General features: G+C 31.8%; 2 protein-coding genes across 2 annotated transcripts; both read left to right on the forward strand.

Moving 5' to 3' along the window:
* Positions 1-5,949: 5,949 nt before the first annotated feature.
* LOC124910683 lies at positions 5,950-12,466 on the forward strand. The gene is made up of 7 exons (XM_047451359.1): positions 5,950-6,080; positions 6,836-6,954; positions 7,479-7,561; positions 8,417-8,538; positions 11,384-11,548; positions 11,777-11,870; positions 12,012-12,466. The coding sequence occupies exons 1-7, from the start codon at positions 6,026-6,028 to the stop codon at positions 12,262-12,264; spliced, it is 891 nt and encodes a 296-aa protein (XP_047307315.1). The 5' UTR covers positions 5,950-6,025; the 3' UTR covers positions 12,265-12,466.
* A 234-nt stretch (positions 12,467-12,700) lies between these two features.
* LOC124945497 lies at positions 12,701-14,172 on the forward strand. The gene is made up of 3 exons (XM_047485941.1): positions 12,701-13,078; positions 13,412-13,576; positions 13,687-14,172. Exons 1-3 carry the CDS (start codon positions 12,791-12,793, stop codon positions 14,053-14,055), a joined length of 822 nt encoding a protein of 273 aa, XP_047341897.1. The 5' UTR covers positions 12,701-12,790; the 3' UTR covers positions 14,056-14,172.
* Positions 14,173-15,649: the final 1,477 nt, after the last annotated feature.

Genomic DNA, 15,649 nt, shown 5'->3' on the forward strand with positions numbered 1-15,649 from the left:
AGTGATTGGTATGACGAGCATTTGAAATTGTGAGGTCATGAAATGGAGGTCGGGTGGTGGGTGGTTTGTCGAGTGTGAGATCGGAATTAGTGGTTGGTTTGGCAAGCATTTGAAAGTGTAAGGTCACGAGATAGAGGTCGGGTGGTGAGTGGTTTGTCGAGTGTGAGGTTGGAATTAATGGTTGGTTTGAAGAGAATTTGAAAGTGTGAGGTCACGAGATAGAAGTCGGGTGGTGGGTGGTTTGTCGAGTGTGATGTCAGAATTAGTGGTTGGATTGTCGAGTATTTGAAAGTGTGAGGTCACAAGATGAAGGTCGGGTGGTGGGTGGTTTGTCGAGTGTGATGTCGGAATTAGTGGTTGGGTTGGCGAGCATTTGAAAGTGTGAGGTCACAAGATGAAGGTCGGGTGGTGGGTGGTTTGTCGAGTGTGAGGTCAGAATTATTGGGTGATGGGTGGTTTGTCGAGTGTGATGTCGGAATTAGTGGTTGGGTTGGCAAGCATTTGAAAATGTGAGGTCACAAGATGAAGGTCGGGTGGTGGATGGTTTGTCGAGTGTGAAGTTGGAATTATTGGGTGGTGGGTGGTTTGTCGAGTGTGAAGTCGGAATTATTGGGTGGTGGGTGGTTTGTCGAGTGTGATGTCGGAATTAGTGGTTGGGTTGACAAGAATTTGAAAGTGTGAGGTCACAAGATGAAGGTCGGGTGGTGGGTGGTTTGTCGAGTGTGAAGTCGGAATTATTGGTTGGTTTGACGAGCATTTAAAAGTGTGAGATCACGAGATAGAGGTCGGGTGGTGGTTAACTAATTGTTAATAAATATTAAATACAAAATATATATGCATACACAAAATAATAAAATTATTTCAACAATCATATGTAATCTAGCGGTTTAAGTATTCACATTTCATGTGGAAGACCAAGTTTCGAATCCCAAAACATGCAAATTTATATTTTCAACGATATATTCTTGACTATAATATTATGTGGCGCAACTTTTAACCAAATAATAAGCATCTGAAAGTGTGAGGTCGGAATTAGTGGTTGGTTTGGTGAGCATTTGAAAGTTTGAGGTCACGAGATGGAGGTCGGGTGGTGGGTTGTTTGTCGAATGTGAGGTCGGAATTAAAGGTTGGTGTGGTGATAAATTGAATGTGTGAGGTCACGAGATGGAGGTCGGGTGGTGGGTAGTTTGTCGAGTGTGAGGTTGGAATTAATGGTTGGTTTGACGAGCATTTGAAAGTGTGAGGTCACAAGATGATGATCAATTGAGGGGTTAAGTGGGTATCGAACGGATAAAATATAAGTTAATATTAAGTTTAAAATGAAACTTAATTTTATCTAAAATATTTATAAATAAATAATATTTTATATATATTCTAATCCGTGCAAATGCACGGGATTCATGCTAGTTTTTATAATAATAATAATAATAATAATAAAAAGACATGAAAGAGAATTTACATGGTAAAAAAAATAATATTTCTAGTTTGTCTCATCCTTGCATACTATTGTAGATAAAATAAAATAAAAATTACTCATATTGTAATTCTAAAAAACCATATATAAGAATTTAAAGGTAATATTGAACGATCATTAATTTAAAAACAAATATCTAGTCCAATCTTATATTATAGAAAAATAAACCTGTTGAATTAAGTTGACACATGATAATGTATATTAATAAAATACAACTTTGCATAAAACAAAATTAGAAAATTTAGAATGAAAAAGAGAAACTAAATCTTATGTCTTTTTCGTCCTAGTAAATCGTCACTTGAGCGTCCATTCCAAATTTATTTGTATTTTTAACAACATAATTAAGTCATTAAAATATTAATGTAGTAAATCAATTTATTTGATAAAAAAATTAAAAATTTATCTCTTCAACATCATTGTCTGATGTTGATATTCCTACCTAATAAAAAATAATTTAATATATAAAACACGTTTCGAATTTATATATGACAAAATAATATACAAAATTTTTATAATAATAATAATAGAAGACATACTAGAGAACTTATATTATAGTAAAAACGAATATTTCTAGTTTGTCTCAACCTTGTTGACACCTAATTGTATCATTGGTTTAATTTAATTCAATACTATGGAAGATAAAATAAAAATAAAAATTACTCACCATGATTTATGTTGTAATTCTAAAAGACCTTATATAAGAATTGAAAATATAAGAATTGAAAGACAATATTGAACAATCATTAATTAAAATAAATTTTTAGTCGAATCTTATATTATAGAAAAATAATACATGTTGAATTAAGTTTACACAGTATGATGTATATTAATAAAATAAAATACAACTTGCATAAAACAAAATTAGAAAATGTAGAAGGAAAAATAGAAACTAAATCTTATGTCTTTTTCGTAATAGTAATTGTCATACGAGCAACCATCTCCAAATTTGTTTGTATTTTTAACACCCTAATTAAGACATTAAAATATTAAATAACAATAGAAAAATAATTTATTTGATAAAAAATGAAAAATCACCTCTTTAACAACATTGTTTAAAGTTGATATTCCTCCATAATAAAAATAATAATTTAATATATAAAAAACTCTTCGAATTTATATATATAAATAATATAGACATTTAAAATATGTTTATGTGTTGAGTAATTAGTGAATAGTAAAGAAAGTTATAAACTTTTCATATTCTAATCATCTTATAGAAAACTCAAAGCAAAAGACAACAGAAAGTTCAAAGTAGAAAACAGTTTAGTTGTTACCTACAAAACAAAACTAAAAAGAAAGCTCAAAGCATAAGACTGAAAACTTAAAGCAGAAGAGAGTTACCTACAAAACAAAACTAAACAGAAAGCTCAAAGCATAAGACTGAAAACTTAAAGCAGAAGAGAGTTTAGTAGTCACTTGTATAAAAGAAAACTAAACAGAAAGCTCAAATCAGAAGACATCAGCGCAATTTACCGTTGTTACGCTGATCTGATCTCAAGAAAGGTCAACATCATCTTCATCTCTCACCAAAAGCTCAAATTAGAAGACGACGCGACGCTGATAAGGATCTCCATCATCAAGGAGCTTCTATATCTAATCAAACCTTATAGTGAGTTAAAAATAATTTATAGTTAATAAAATAGGACCCCAAAACTCGCGAAATTTATAAAATAGCCCGACATTGTTCAAAATAATTTATAGTTAAACATTATTATTATATAAATATATATATATATAAATTTATTTTCTAATTCATATACTTTTTAAAATATATATATATGTAAACATTATAAATTAAAATAACAAATATTTATTATATTTTATAAATTTTTGTATGTATGTATATATATATATATAAAAAAATAATCAATAATTGTAATCAAAAATGAAAAATGCATTATTAATTCCCACCATATTTAAGCATTCGACTCCCTTTTAGATTGAGAAATTTGATCAAATGACCCTCAAAAGATGCTCATTCTCAAAACTAACCCTCATAATTTCATTTTTTAAATATAACATTTTTTTAAAAATTAGGACAGTTTTACCCTTACTATTAATTTTTTTATTCATTTTTCCTCTCACTTTTTCTCTCTCCTTTCCCTCTTCCCATCTCCCTTCACTTTTCTCTCCTTTCCCAATTCCTCCATCTCCCCGCGACAGACCCCCCAACTCCAACCCCGCTCTCCCTTCTCATCTACCCGCGACCGACCCAGGGAACACAACTGCAACCCCTGTTATCTTTTCTCATCTCCCCAACTCTCCAAACAACGCTGTAGGACGAAGAGACCCACCTGCAATGCTGCTGGATCTTGTCGTCCTCCGGCGTTGCAGGTGGGTCTCGTCGTCTTGCGGCGTTGCAGTTGTGTTCCCTAGGTCGGGGAGATGAGAAGAGAGAGCGGGGATTGCAGTTGTGTTCCCTAGGTCGGTCGCGAGCGGGGTTGGAATTGGGGGGTCGGTGTCGCGGGGAGATGAGAAGAGAGCGGGGTTGGAGTTGGGGGTCGGTGTCGCGGGGAGATGAGAAGAGAGGGGGGAGAAGTTGGGAAAGGAAAGAAAAGAGAGGGGAGATTTGAAGAGGGAAAGGAGAGAGAAAAAGTGAGGGAAAGTGAATAAAAAAATAATAGTAGGGATAAAATTGTCTAAATTTTTAAAAAAGATTATATTTAAAAAATAAAATTACCGGGGTTAGTTTTGAGAATGACACTTTTTGAGGTCATTTGATCAAATTTCCCTTTATCTCACTCTGTAAAAGGATTCGAACTCTCGTTCAGTATAAAATGTTAATTTTTTCAACCACCACCACTTATTATTATTAAAATAATTTTATGATATATATATTTATTATAAATTATATTTTGAATAATTATATATTATATAAATTTTCATACTTATACAAAAAAAAATATATATATATATAATAAAAATAATTATATTACTTATACTAATATTAAATACAAATCTTTTTTTTAATAATGATATAACATTATATATAATAAAAATAATTAAATTTATTTTCCTAACTTTTCTCAATATATTATATAAATTTATTAATAAAAAAATTATTTTTATTTTTTTCCTCTTATATATATATATATTATTCTAATTAAAAATATTTTTATCCCAATTTTAAATTAGAAATGATTGGGGGAGGGTATTTGAGGGAGGAAATAGGGAAGAGAATGATGTGGCACAATTTGAAGCAAAAAAATAACAAAATTTCTCTCTCTTCTCACATTTTATCATTTTTCCAACCAGTGATGTAATGACACATTTATTTATATATAAATAAAAGTTTAACCTAATAAATCAATATATTATATACATATAAATTAAAAATAAGAATATATATATATATATATATATAATGATAAAAAAATATATATAAATATGAAACAAAAAAATATTTAATATTTTTTTGAAAAAGAAATTAATTGAAAAACTCATCCCTTCAACAACAAAAAAAACAATTAAATTTGAATAATAATAGATATTAATCCATCCAACATCAAGAGCAATAATCAAGATTAAAAATAATAATAATAATAATAATAATAATATAATTTTGTTTACTATTATTATAAACTTGAATACAAAATAAAAAGACTATTAATTTTATTTTTGTTTATAATAAAGAAAAAAACATTCACAAGGTTATTACAAAGAAAGAAAAAAAAAATAAATTAATTAATTAATAATAAAACAAGAGAAAATTTGATTAATTAATTAATAAAAAAGGAAAGAGAGAGAAAAATTAATATTTAATTAATAAATATATAAATTAAAAAAAGTAAATCGATTTATTAATAGAGTCTAAATGCGTCGATTTTTAATAATTCATATGTTTAAATAAATTTTTATTAATTTATACGTTTAATTGAACTAATTATAAAATTAAAATATTTAAAATAACACATCTAAATGATTTTTTTTTTTAAATATATATATATATATATTAATATTAATATTAATATTAATATTATGAAAGATAAATATATACCGTAAAAAAAATAATTTAGAAAAGAAAATTCATTTATGATGACGTGAATAATTGTGAAAATTATTATTATTTTAATAAATGTGTGGTTTAAAAATACAACAAACCCATTATACATCTATTTAAAATGAAATATAGTTTGATTTTTCAGATCTCAATTTGGAATATTCAGTAAATTCAGTCATGGACAAGGCTTTAGAGCATTCATGTGAAAATAGTATAGAATTTGTTGGATGTTTAGATTTTTTTTTTTAATGAATTTTTCCAAAAATCAACGATCATCACTTCCACCTCCCTTCATACATTTTATTACTTTTTTTTTTATCTATAAAATACCAAAATTATCATTTATTTAATTATTTTATTATTCATTTAATATATAATATTTTTGTCCTTAATAATAAAAAAAACTATTTATTTTGAAAATATAATAAAAAAAAGGTTTTTAAGAAGAAAAAATAAAATAAAAACCCAAACAAAACCAAAGATCAAAGTCAATCTCTTTCTTCAGCGTCAGTTCGCTGTTGAAAACCACGTTCTCACCGTAAGTCGATCGAATGGCTTTCCAGCCGTCGACGAAGAAGGGCAAAAGCAGCCAACTGCTTTCTAATGGTGAGACTATGATTCGATAAACATGTGAATAGGCTGTAGTAGGTAACCATTAAACATTTACCCTCGTTTGATTAGAAGGCGTGACAGCGAATTTGTTATTCCTTTTCAATGACTTTTTTTTTTGTCCGAGTAAGTAATTTTCATGTGGGTTATTCAAGGGAATTTGGTCCATTCATCAATTTTCATAATTGTGAGACGCTAATGCTGTGATTACCCATTATCTTATTAGCTGGGTGATCTGTTGTAACAATACTTGATGTGATATACAGGTGCTATTTATAGCCATTAATGATGAATTTGATTAGGTATTTTGTGTTGTTAAGAAAATAAGAAGTTTAATCTGTTAACTCTAGAACAAATGGTTTATAAGAGCTGGTCCTTTCGCTTGCTTACTGGCATAACAGAATTTGATGGGTTGAGCTCCATGGATTAGCTAACTGTTTTGACACTGAAATGGAACGGTGCGAATAATCGACCTATTTGAAAAACAAGAATCAGTTCAAAATGAAAAAAAATAAATTAAGGTTGTGTATCTATTTATAAGGAACTTGACAGAGGTTCTGTATAATTGGGTGTCAATTACTTTGTTTTCTCAAATGATTTCTTTGACCGAGATTTGATATATTTATTTTGAGTTATTTTTCATTCATGAATTGTATGTCTTTATAAAACTTCAACATGCACCTCATTTTATCTTGTGCTCTTCTAGATGAAATAAAGATTATTCCTGCATTCTTTTTGTTATCTCTTCATAGAGTTGGAATGCAAGCGAATTAATGTGCAGAACAAGCATGGTGAAAAGCTAGTTGGATTACTGCACGAAACTGGTTCGAAGGAGCTTGTTATTGTGTGCCATGGATTTAGATCCTCAAAGGTCGGTCTACATGTTCTCGATAAATTAACATTTCCTATTTCTTAAAGAAAAAATTGTGTTTGCATCTTCACATCTAAACTTTATCAGTTTTTCCTTGTTAGATGCCACTGTTTTGTTCAATTTGGGTAAAAGTCTCAACAATTGACTTTGGCTGTTTTTACCCACCATTGCTCAAAAGTTGTTTCTCTTAATTCTTGCCACATTTAGTGATCCTTGTGTAAGATAAGCCTTGTTAAACTTGATCTAACGTGGGAGAATCATTTTTATGTATTCCATGCCTTTGTCTTTTATCTACAGGTCATATTTTAATTATTTTTGTGTTATGTCCATGTCATTGAGAGGAACCAGAATCTGTGCAGCTCAGAATGTGAAGACTTGGTGGAGTCTAATTTGTTTTCTGGAAATTAGAAGACCATTTTTTAGTATCAAATACAAGTTTTCCACATTTGATGAACTTGGAGTTTGGTTGTGTTTTTTCTCCCATTTTATTGATTTGTAGACATTCTACAATTTAAACATTTTAGGATCGCATTCCTCTCCGAGATCTTGCTGTTGCTTTAGAAGCAGCAAGAATCAGTGCCTTCCGCTTCGACTTTGCTGGAAATGGGTAAGTTCTGAATCCACTACTAATATTTTGTTAGTATAGGAATTTCTAACATGCTGAAATAGAAATGTTCAGTGTTGTGACAATGAATACTTTTGAAAGAATGTTTTTGTGCTCTGGTCATAATTTAACATTTCTCCATGAGGATGTTTATGTAAATGTCATTTGCACTTTGTCCCAAGAAGATGGATGTTTGAGTGAGTATACAATCTTTTCTTTCCCTTTGATTTAAAGGTGGGTATTATGCTAGCTAACAGGAACTAAACCCGGGTTAAAAAAAAAAACTTTTATTTCCCATTTTTTTTTCTAGTCTTTTTACTGACTCTCTCCTTCAAATGGAGTCCACTAAACATATATCTTATTGAAGTCAATTTCCACTTTCTTATCTTCATCTTTTATGTAGCAATATTAATTTAGAGCTTGTTTTAAAGATAATAATAATAATTTAGAGCTTGTTTGATGTCCAAATAATCCATTTTTTCATCAAACAATATTTTTTCAATTATCCAAAAGATTATTCAAATAACACAAGATCAAACAAGACCGTAGCTGTATAACATTTCATTTAAATAGACTTCTTAGACTTGAAGCTAGATGTAGTCATGTAGCTGTTTTTATGCTCCTTTGAACATCGAGACTTTCAACTTGATTGACAAAAATGTTTAGTTATTATCATTGAATTGTTATGGTCAAATTGTACTTACATATGCAATTTTCTTCATTTCTATTTTGAATGATAAGAGTCTAACTCACAACCTCCCAACAAACAAACTATTTTTCACCAACTAGTGCGAGCAAAAACAAACACTTGTACTTTTCTTCATATCATTGAGGAAACGTGATTTCCATGACATTCAGGGAAAGTGAAGGCATATTTCGTTATGGTAGCTACCGAAGAGAAACTGATGATTTACGTGCAGTTGTTGAATATTTCCGTGCTGAAAATCGTGAAATAGCTGCTATTGTAGGGCATAGCAAAGGTGTGTTTCTTTATATGTTTAACAACCCTTTTATTAGAAGATTCGAATCTGCTTCAAGTAGTGATCATATATTTATATTTTTTTTGTTTTTGTTAAAGTTTGTATTAATAAATCTGTGAATGAGACATAGATTTATACGACATACAATTTTTTAATAGATTAAGGCAACTTTAGAACAATCAATATAAAAGATGTAGTAAATAAAAAGATTGTGTTATACCTTGAACTAGAATTATGTTTAATATCTAAAATCGAAGAGTATAATTGATGAAACAAATAGAATTGTATTGAGATGAGAAGAAAGTAATTAATGGGGAAAGATAGAACCCTAATAGGGTGAATACAATTGGGATGAGAGATAAAAACTCTAACAAAAAGTATTTAACTAATTCATTTCTTAACCTCATCATAGCAACGACTAATGTATTTATAATATTATTATTTTTAACCGCTACTATCCGTTGCCCTAACCCTTTCCCCTCGCAACACTATATACCCCTTAAATCCGTTCTTCCGCGAACGACATTAAACACGATGTTTCAGTTGAAACTCCAAGGCATCTGATGGCTTCTGAACCATATGAATTGTCAAAATTGTTTCCATAGACTATCGGGAGACTATCGGGTGGTTCTTCAAACCACATAAACTATCCCAATTGTAGGCCATAATAAGTACTTGGATCTCATCCAAGTCTGATGCCATAATTTTTTCATAAAGCAAGATCCACCACCTGATGGTTCCTCGAACCACACTAACTAATCGAAAATGAGACTTGGTGCTAAGTATGCTCGATAAATGGGATCAAGTACTAAGATTATATCTTCAAGGCCCCACCCATCTTCAAATATCTTTGCAGATTTGGTTTTTCCTGGGTAAACCTGAAAATGATCATCATTTTCAATGTAGGTTGGCTTCACTTTCTCTTGGTCATTATACACAAGTGATGTCGTATTTTTCGGGTCCAATTTCGGAAATTGCAAAGGAAGAACTGATGAGCTTGAATTATTACATTGTCTTGTTTTGTCTCATATCCATAAGTCTTCAAAAAGAGTACTGTCTTCCATTTTAGAACACATGTTGTCAAAAGGGGTTTTGTTTTTGTTCGTAACAATACATTGAATCAAAGAAAATTGTATTGAGATGAAAAAAGAATTAATGGGAAAGATAGATCCCTAACTGTTATTTACGTGCTTACTTTATTGATACTCGCATCTCTTCTTTATCTTGATTACTCTCATATCCATATTGATCTTTAACAAGTGGTATCAGAGCTTTGAGCTTTTTTATTCTAAGACTATATCTGTTTTTGAAGATTTCGAGTATGAAGTACGACATTCCTTTATTGGATCGCAACACTAGATTTTTAATAAAAAAATGCATGCAACGGAATGGGGTGACAGGAAAGTGTCTATGCTCCTTCTCGCAACGAGAAAGAGAGGTTAATGATTTTTCTCGTAGTTGGCGATGTTGAGGCCACTGATTCTTTTGCTTGCAGCGGAAAAGCGAGAGTTGATTTGGTCAGTTTTGAGAGGATTGACTGATAGAGAGAGAGCGCCTTTGAGGTCGACTCTGATATCATGTAGAGATTTTCGAATAGATGAAGACAATTTTAGAACAATCAGAAAGTATGATGGAAAAATGAATTCTTTCTTGTATTTGAAGTGTTGAATGTAGTTCAATTCTTTCACATAAAAATTGGTTAGTTTCTTTGTATTTAAATAACCTGATTATTTGAAAGAAATAATGATTAGTAATGATTTTGAGGTGTTGTTTGGTAGAAGACTTAAAGGGTATTAATATATAATGATAAAATAAAAAATAGTAATTTAAAATAGAGGATATTTTAGTATTTTAGTTAATAAATTGAGTGATGTGATAGTGAAAGGGTGAGTGATATGATGTGATGGGTTTTGATTATTCAAATAAACCAAACCGAAAGCCTTAATTTAAATTTAGTACTCTCAAACTAAAGAAATGATAAAGGAATAAAAAAGTAAACTACAACATAATAAAGAAATCTCAGTTTGATTGGAGATTATTCGAGCTAATTGGAGATTATGAGCAAATCACAATAAATGAAGCAATCTGTTACGACTTGTTTCGTAAGGTGTGTTTTGGGTTCAAGAATCACGTTCTTGATTTATAAGACCGGTGAAATTCTACAATCAAAGGGCAGCGGAAGGTTTTCGATAGAGAATTTGGGGGGGAAGGATAGAAGAATCAAGGGTGCGAAGAGAATTACTGTTGGTCTATACCAAACAGTCCATAATAATAATAATAGACGAATAGGGGCGAAGTCATATCTTCATCATTCTATTCATGGGTCCTTGGGGAAGAAAGATCAGCCTTATATAGGTGATGTCTTGCCCCATAATATTCGGTTACAACAACTTTAAAAGAATAACAGAATTCGGTTTGTAAAGTAGAAAAAGAAAGCAAAACAAAATAATAATACAACAAAACAGAAATATGGCCCATGTGCACCATAGGACCGAGACCGGTTGTCGAGAAAGGTTGCTGGAATTTTTTCTAGGACCGAGACCTTGATTTTAGACCCTAACACAATCAATCATTGATTTCACTCTTATTTTATTTTTCTTGTATAACTTATGTATATGTGTATAAATACCTAGCCAATGTAATAGTTCTACATACAATAAAATCATTAGACTGTATACCTTCATCTTTCTCTCACAATTAAATACTTTACAAACATTTATCCTTCTTTAAAATAATATATTTTTCATTCTTAATTAATTTGTTTCGTCTAGATCATTCAAAGCCTCCTCTTGTGTGATATGTTCTTCAACCCAAATTCATTGACGAGCTTTTGATGATTTTGCAGGCGGAAATGTGGCGTTGTTGTATGCTTCAATGTATAATGATATCTATAATGTTATTAACATTTCTGGCCGCTTTGATTTGAAGAGAGGAATCGAAGGTCGCCTGGGGAAGAACTTTTTACAAAAGATCAAGCAGGATGGGTTTATTGATGTGACAAACAGAAGGGGTGAGGTTTTCCAAATGGACATGCTAGCATTTTTGTTAATGACATTATCTGGATTTCCTCTGGTTGTAGAAATGGTTTTGTTCCTTCTGTAGTTTCTCTTTGGTTGTAGAAATCCCTTTCATCTTTGCATGTCCTTAGATATAAGAAAAGATTCTTGAAGCAATTATTCTTAATCTTATGGCTAGCATAGCATACCTAATATATGTATATTTATTTCTTGTCCAATAGGAAAGATTGAATATCAGGTTACGGAAGAGAGTTTAATGGACCGGTTGAGTACCGATACTCTTGCAGCATGTCTCTTAATACCTGATTCCATCAGGTCAGAATTAAATGCATTGATCCTCATTGCATATGACCCTTTCTACATACAGGGTGTTGATGCTCTTGCAGCAAGCATGTCTCTTAATATTTTTAAAAGTTCCTTTTTGGGTTGATTCTGACAATAGAATATTATATACAGGGTGTTGACGGTTCATGGGTCCAAGGACGAAACTGTCCCCATTGAAGACGCAAAGGAATTTGACAAGTACATATCTAATCATGAATTACATATCATAGAAGAAGCTGATCATGAGTATACTGAACATATAGATCAATTGCTTCCATTAGTGTTGGGTTTTATAATGGCTGGACTGGGGAACAATCAGGAAATCATGATCAAACGGCCTGCACCATGTCAAAGTGCCAACGGAGTTATCAGATCACGATTTTGATCAGCTCAGCCATTTTGTTGTACCTTGAATTCTATCTATATATTGGAATTGGAATTGGAATCTGTTGTTTCTCTAGAACAAAGTTTAGATATTCTTCTAGCTTACTTTCTTATTCATATATGGCAAATATGTATGTTATATATGGCTCTATTTTTTTTTATGAACTGGTGGTGGATACAGTTTTATATGTTGATATTGTATCTGTCCTGTCCAAGTGTCTAATAAAAGTTGACTTTTTCAAAAATCCACAAATTTGACTCAATAGTTGATACTCAATAAATATATAAAAAATGAAATTTGAAATACATTTAATAATAATAAGATATATTAATAATAATAAAAATGATTAATTTGAGAATGAATAAATAAATAAAAAGTAGATTATAGGACAGTAGATTTTTGAAGTTATTTTAAAACAAACGATGGTATGTGAATCCTTGGGAAGGGGAGAAGTTGGTCCGTCCGTCTGTCTGTCTGTCCTTGTCCTGGGCGAAAGAGAGAGAGATAGAAAAAAAGAAAGAGGAAAATGGAGGGAACGGAGCCTCAGAGCCAAGCAGCAACAGCAGCACCACCACCACCACCAGGCTGCTGCTATACACTAGAGCCGTCTGAGTACGCGAGTGAAGACATACTCTTCTGTATCGATGTGGATCCTGAATCGTTGTCCGAGATGAGAGGCACAGGCCCTAACGGCCGACCTATCACCAGATTGGACTCTATCAAGCAAGCCATCCTCCTTTTCATCAACGCCAAACTCACCATTAATCCCGATCACCGCTTTGCCTTCATCGCCCTTGGCAAATCCGCTTTCTGGGTATGCCCATTTTTCTCAGGATTTTTCTTTATATTAATTCACTATAAATCAGTACTACTCAAATTCATTTTGATTGATTGTATGCCAGAAATGTAGTTAGTAGCAACAATAATCTGTCTGTCTGTCTGTCTGTCTTACTCCCATAATTTATGTATCATTTTGTTTTGTGATTGATTGATCAATCAATATGCTGATAGTTACAACGACCTCCTCCTCCTCCATGTCTTTCCTTCCCTAGCTAGCTAGCTAGGATATTGTTTTGGCGGGCCCTCCCTTTTTCTTTCATTAGATCTGCTTAATCTCACTGCATTTTTGGCCTTGATATTTTAAAAGCTCAGGAAAGATTTCAGCAATGACGTTGACTCAGCAATGGCTGCATTCAGTGCTCTTTCAGTTGATCATTCCTCTTGCGGCGGCCAAGCAGACCTTACACAACTCTTCAAAGTTGTGGCACACGAAGCTAAGAAATCGCGATTACAAAATCGAATTCTCAGATTGGTGAGTGATAATTGGCTGTCTTAGTTTTCTTCTAGGAAGGAAAGGAAAGGAAAAGAAAGTGAGCTTGGTCATATGCATGCATTCACAACTGTCTTGGTGTTATTTTGCAGATCCTATTATACTGCAGATCTTCCACACCACCGCAGCATCAATGGCCAGCTGCTAACCAGAAGCTGTTCACATTAGATGTGGTATACCTTCACGACAAGCCTGGGACAGAGAACTGCCCGCAGAAGGTGTACGATGCTCTTGTGGATGCCCTGGAACTTGTGAGCGAGTTCGAGAGCTATATTTTCGAAAGTGGTCAAGGCATTCCGCGCATCCTCTTCCGTTTCATGTGTTCATTGTTAGCTCATCCTCAGCAGCGTTGTGTTCAAGATTACATTGATTTTCCCAAATCTCTTGCAAAGAAGTCGCCTTTAGCTGATGCCGCCGCCCCCACAGAAGAGAATAATGCTCCTGTAGTATTATCTACTTAAAGTAAGTGTAGTTACTTTCTGTGAATAACTATGTTTTTGTCTTCTACTTTTGATTTTGAACTTAAGCTTGCTAAGAATCTATACCTGCAATTGGTGTTGAATTGTTACTTGTGAGGAGTTGCCTGTTGTTGTTTGTTCCTTGTTTTGCCATTCTTCATCTAATCTGGCGAGAGAATGTGTTGTTTAGGAGTGGATTTACATCCGTTGTTGTTGTTATTAGAACTCCTATTGGCCTACTCTTTCTTTGATGATATAAGTATTTTGATTCGCCTTAGTATTCAGTCAGTTCTTATTAGTTTATGTCAGTGGTCTTCTGCTGAATTCTGAATTGTACCTATTGTTGAGGTCTCATCATATATATAGTTTTATGCCACTATGTTCAATATATTTGGGTCATGGATTTGATTTGGTAATTCTCTTCCAATGTATTTCATTCATAGCCATCCATTAGATTAGATATCAAGCTATGAGGTAGATAAACCAAAACTCTCTTATTTGTCCTTCATCTTTTTCTTACAAGGCAAAGACTATTAGTTTTATGCCAAGTAATCTTGGACCTTAATATTTACTCAAATCCCCTGGAACGCAGACTAAAGACTAATTTCTAGGATGAGTCAACTATTTCTTTTCTTAGTTTAGGTTAGGACTAATGTGAGTGGTGACTCTAAAATAGCTTATTAAGGACGTTTGATAAAGTAATCCTTACATGCACCCTAGTTGCGTCGGTTCACCAGTCATTTTTTACAAAGCTATAGTACATCCTCTTTATTTGTTGTTCCCAATCCATGCTAGATCTAATTTTCAAAAGCTAACTCATATTGCATGGATTGTTTTTGGATGACTTATCAATTCTTGATATACTTTCAAACTTACTTGCAATAAATTGCAATTCACATCTTGTGGAGCAGGATTAAAAAATCATGGGTGAGAGTATTTTTCTTTTTAACTTTTATTTATTTATTTAATTATATTTATTTATCACTTAATATGTATTATTGATTTGTAGGGATAACTTATTAGTACCACCAAGAATAATCCTTATAAACACTATTAAAATCTTTTAAAACATCTTAGTCGTTTAGAAAAATACAATCTTCTGATGCTGAAAACAATATTTAATAGTCATAAACAATAAGTTGATTTTAATGATTATGTCAAATATATGTAGTTAGTAAAGTCTGTCAAATTAATGTTCTACTCAGATTATTGGTATGCAAACTTATTTTCTTAAACGGGTACACTTTTCTATTTCTTAGTTTAGGCTACATATCAATCAAATTAAGTCTAATAAGAGAAACTTCACACATAATTAGGAATCCATACCTTGAAGATATTGATTTGTATAGTTTCTTCAAATTGAATATTGTAACTCTAAATTTGTTTCACTTTCATACATAAACTTTGGAAACATTCTATCTTTCAATTTGTAACTCATGTATATATATAATATAGGGAAAAAAAGTTCATATATATATATTTCGGAAAGCTTTTTATTAACAGAAAGAAAGAGAAAGCTAGCTAGCTAAAGAGAATATGCGGGTCGGTTAATTCGGAATCAACCTCCTGCTGCTGATTAGTAGTTCACATAGATAAA

Source organism: Impatiens glandulifera, chromosome 7 (genome assembly GCF_907164915.1).
Source record: "Impatiens glandulifera chromosome 7, dImpGla2.1, whole genome shotgun sequence".
Classification (NCBI taxonomy): Eukaryota; Viridiplantae; Streptophyta; class Magnoliopsida; order Ericales; family Balsaminaceae; genus Impatiens; species Impatiens glandulifera.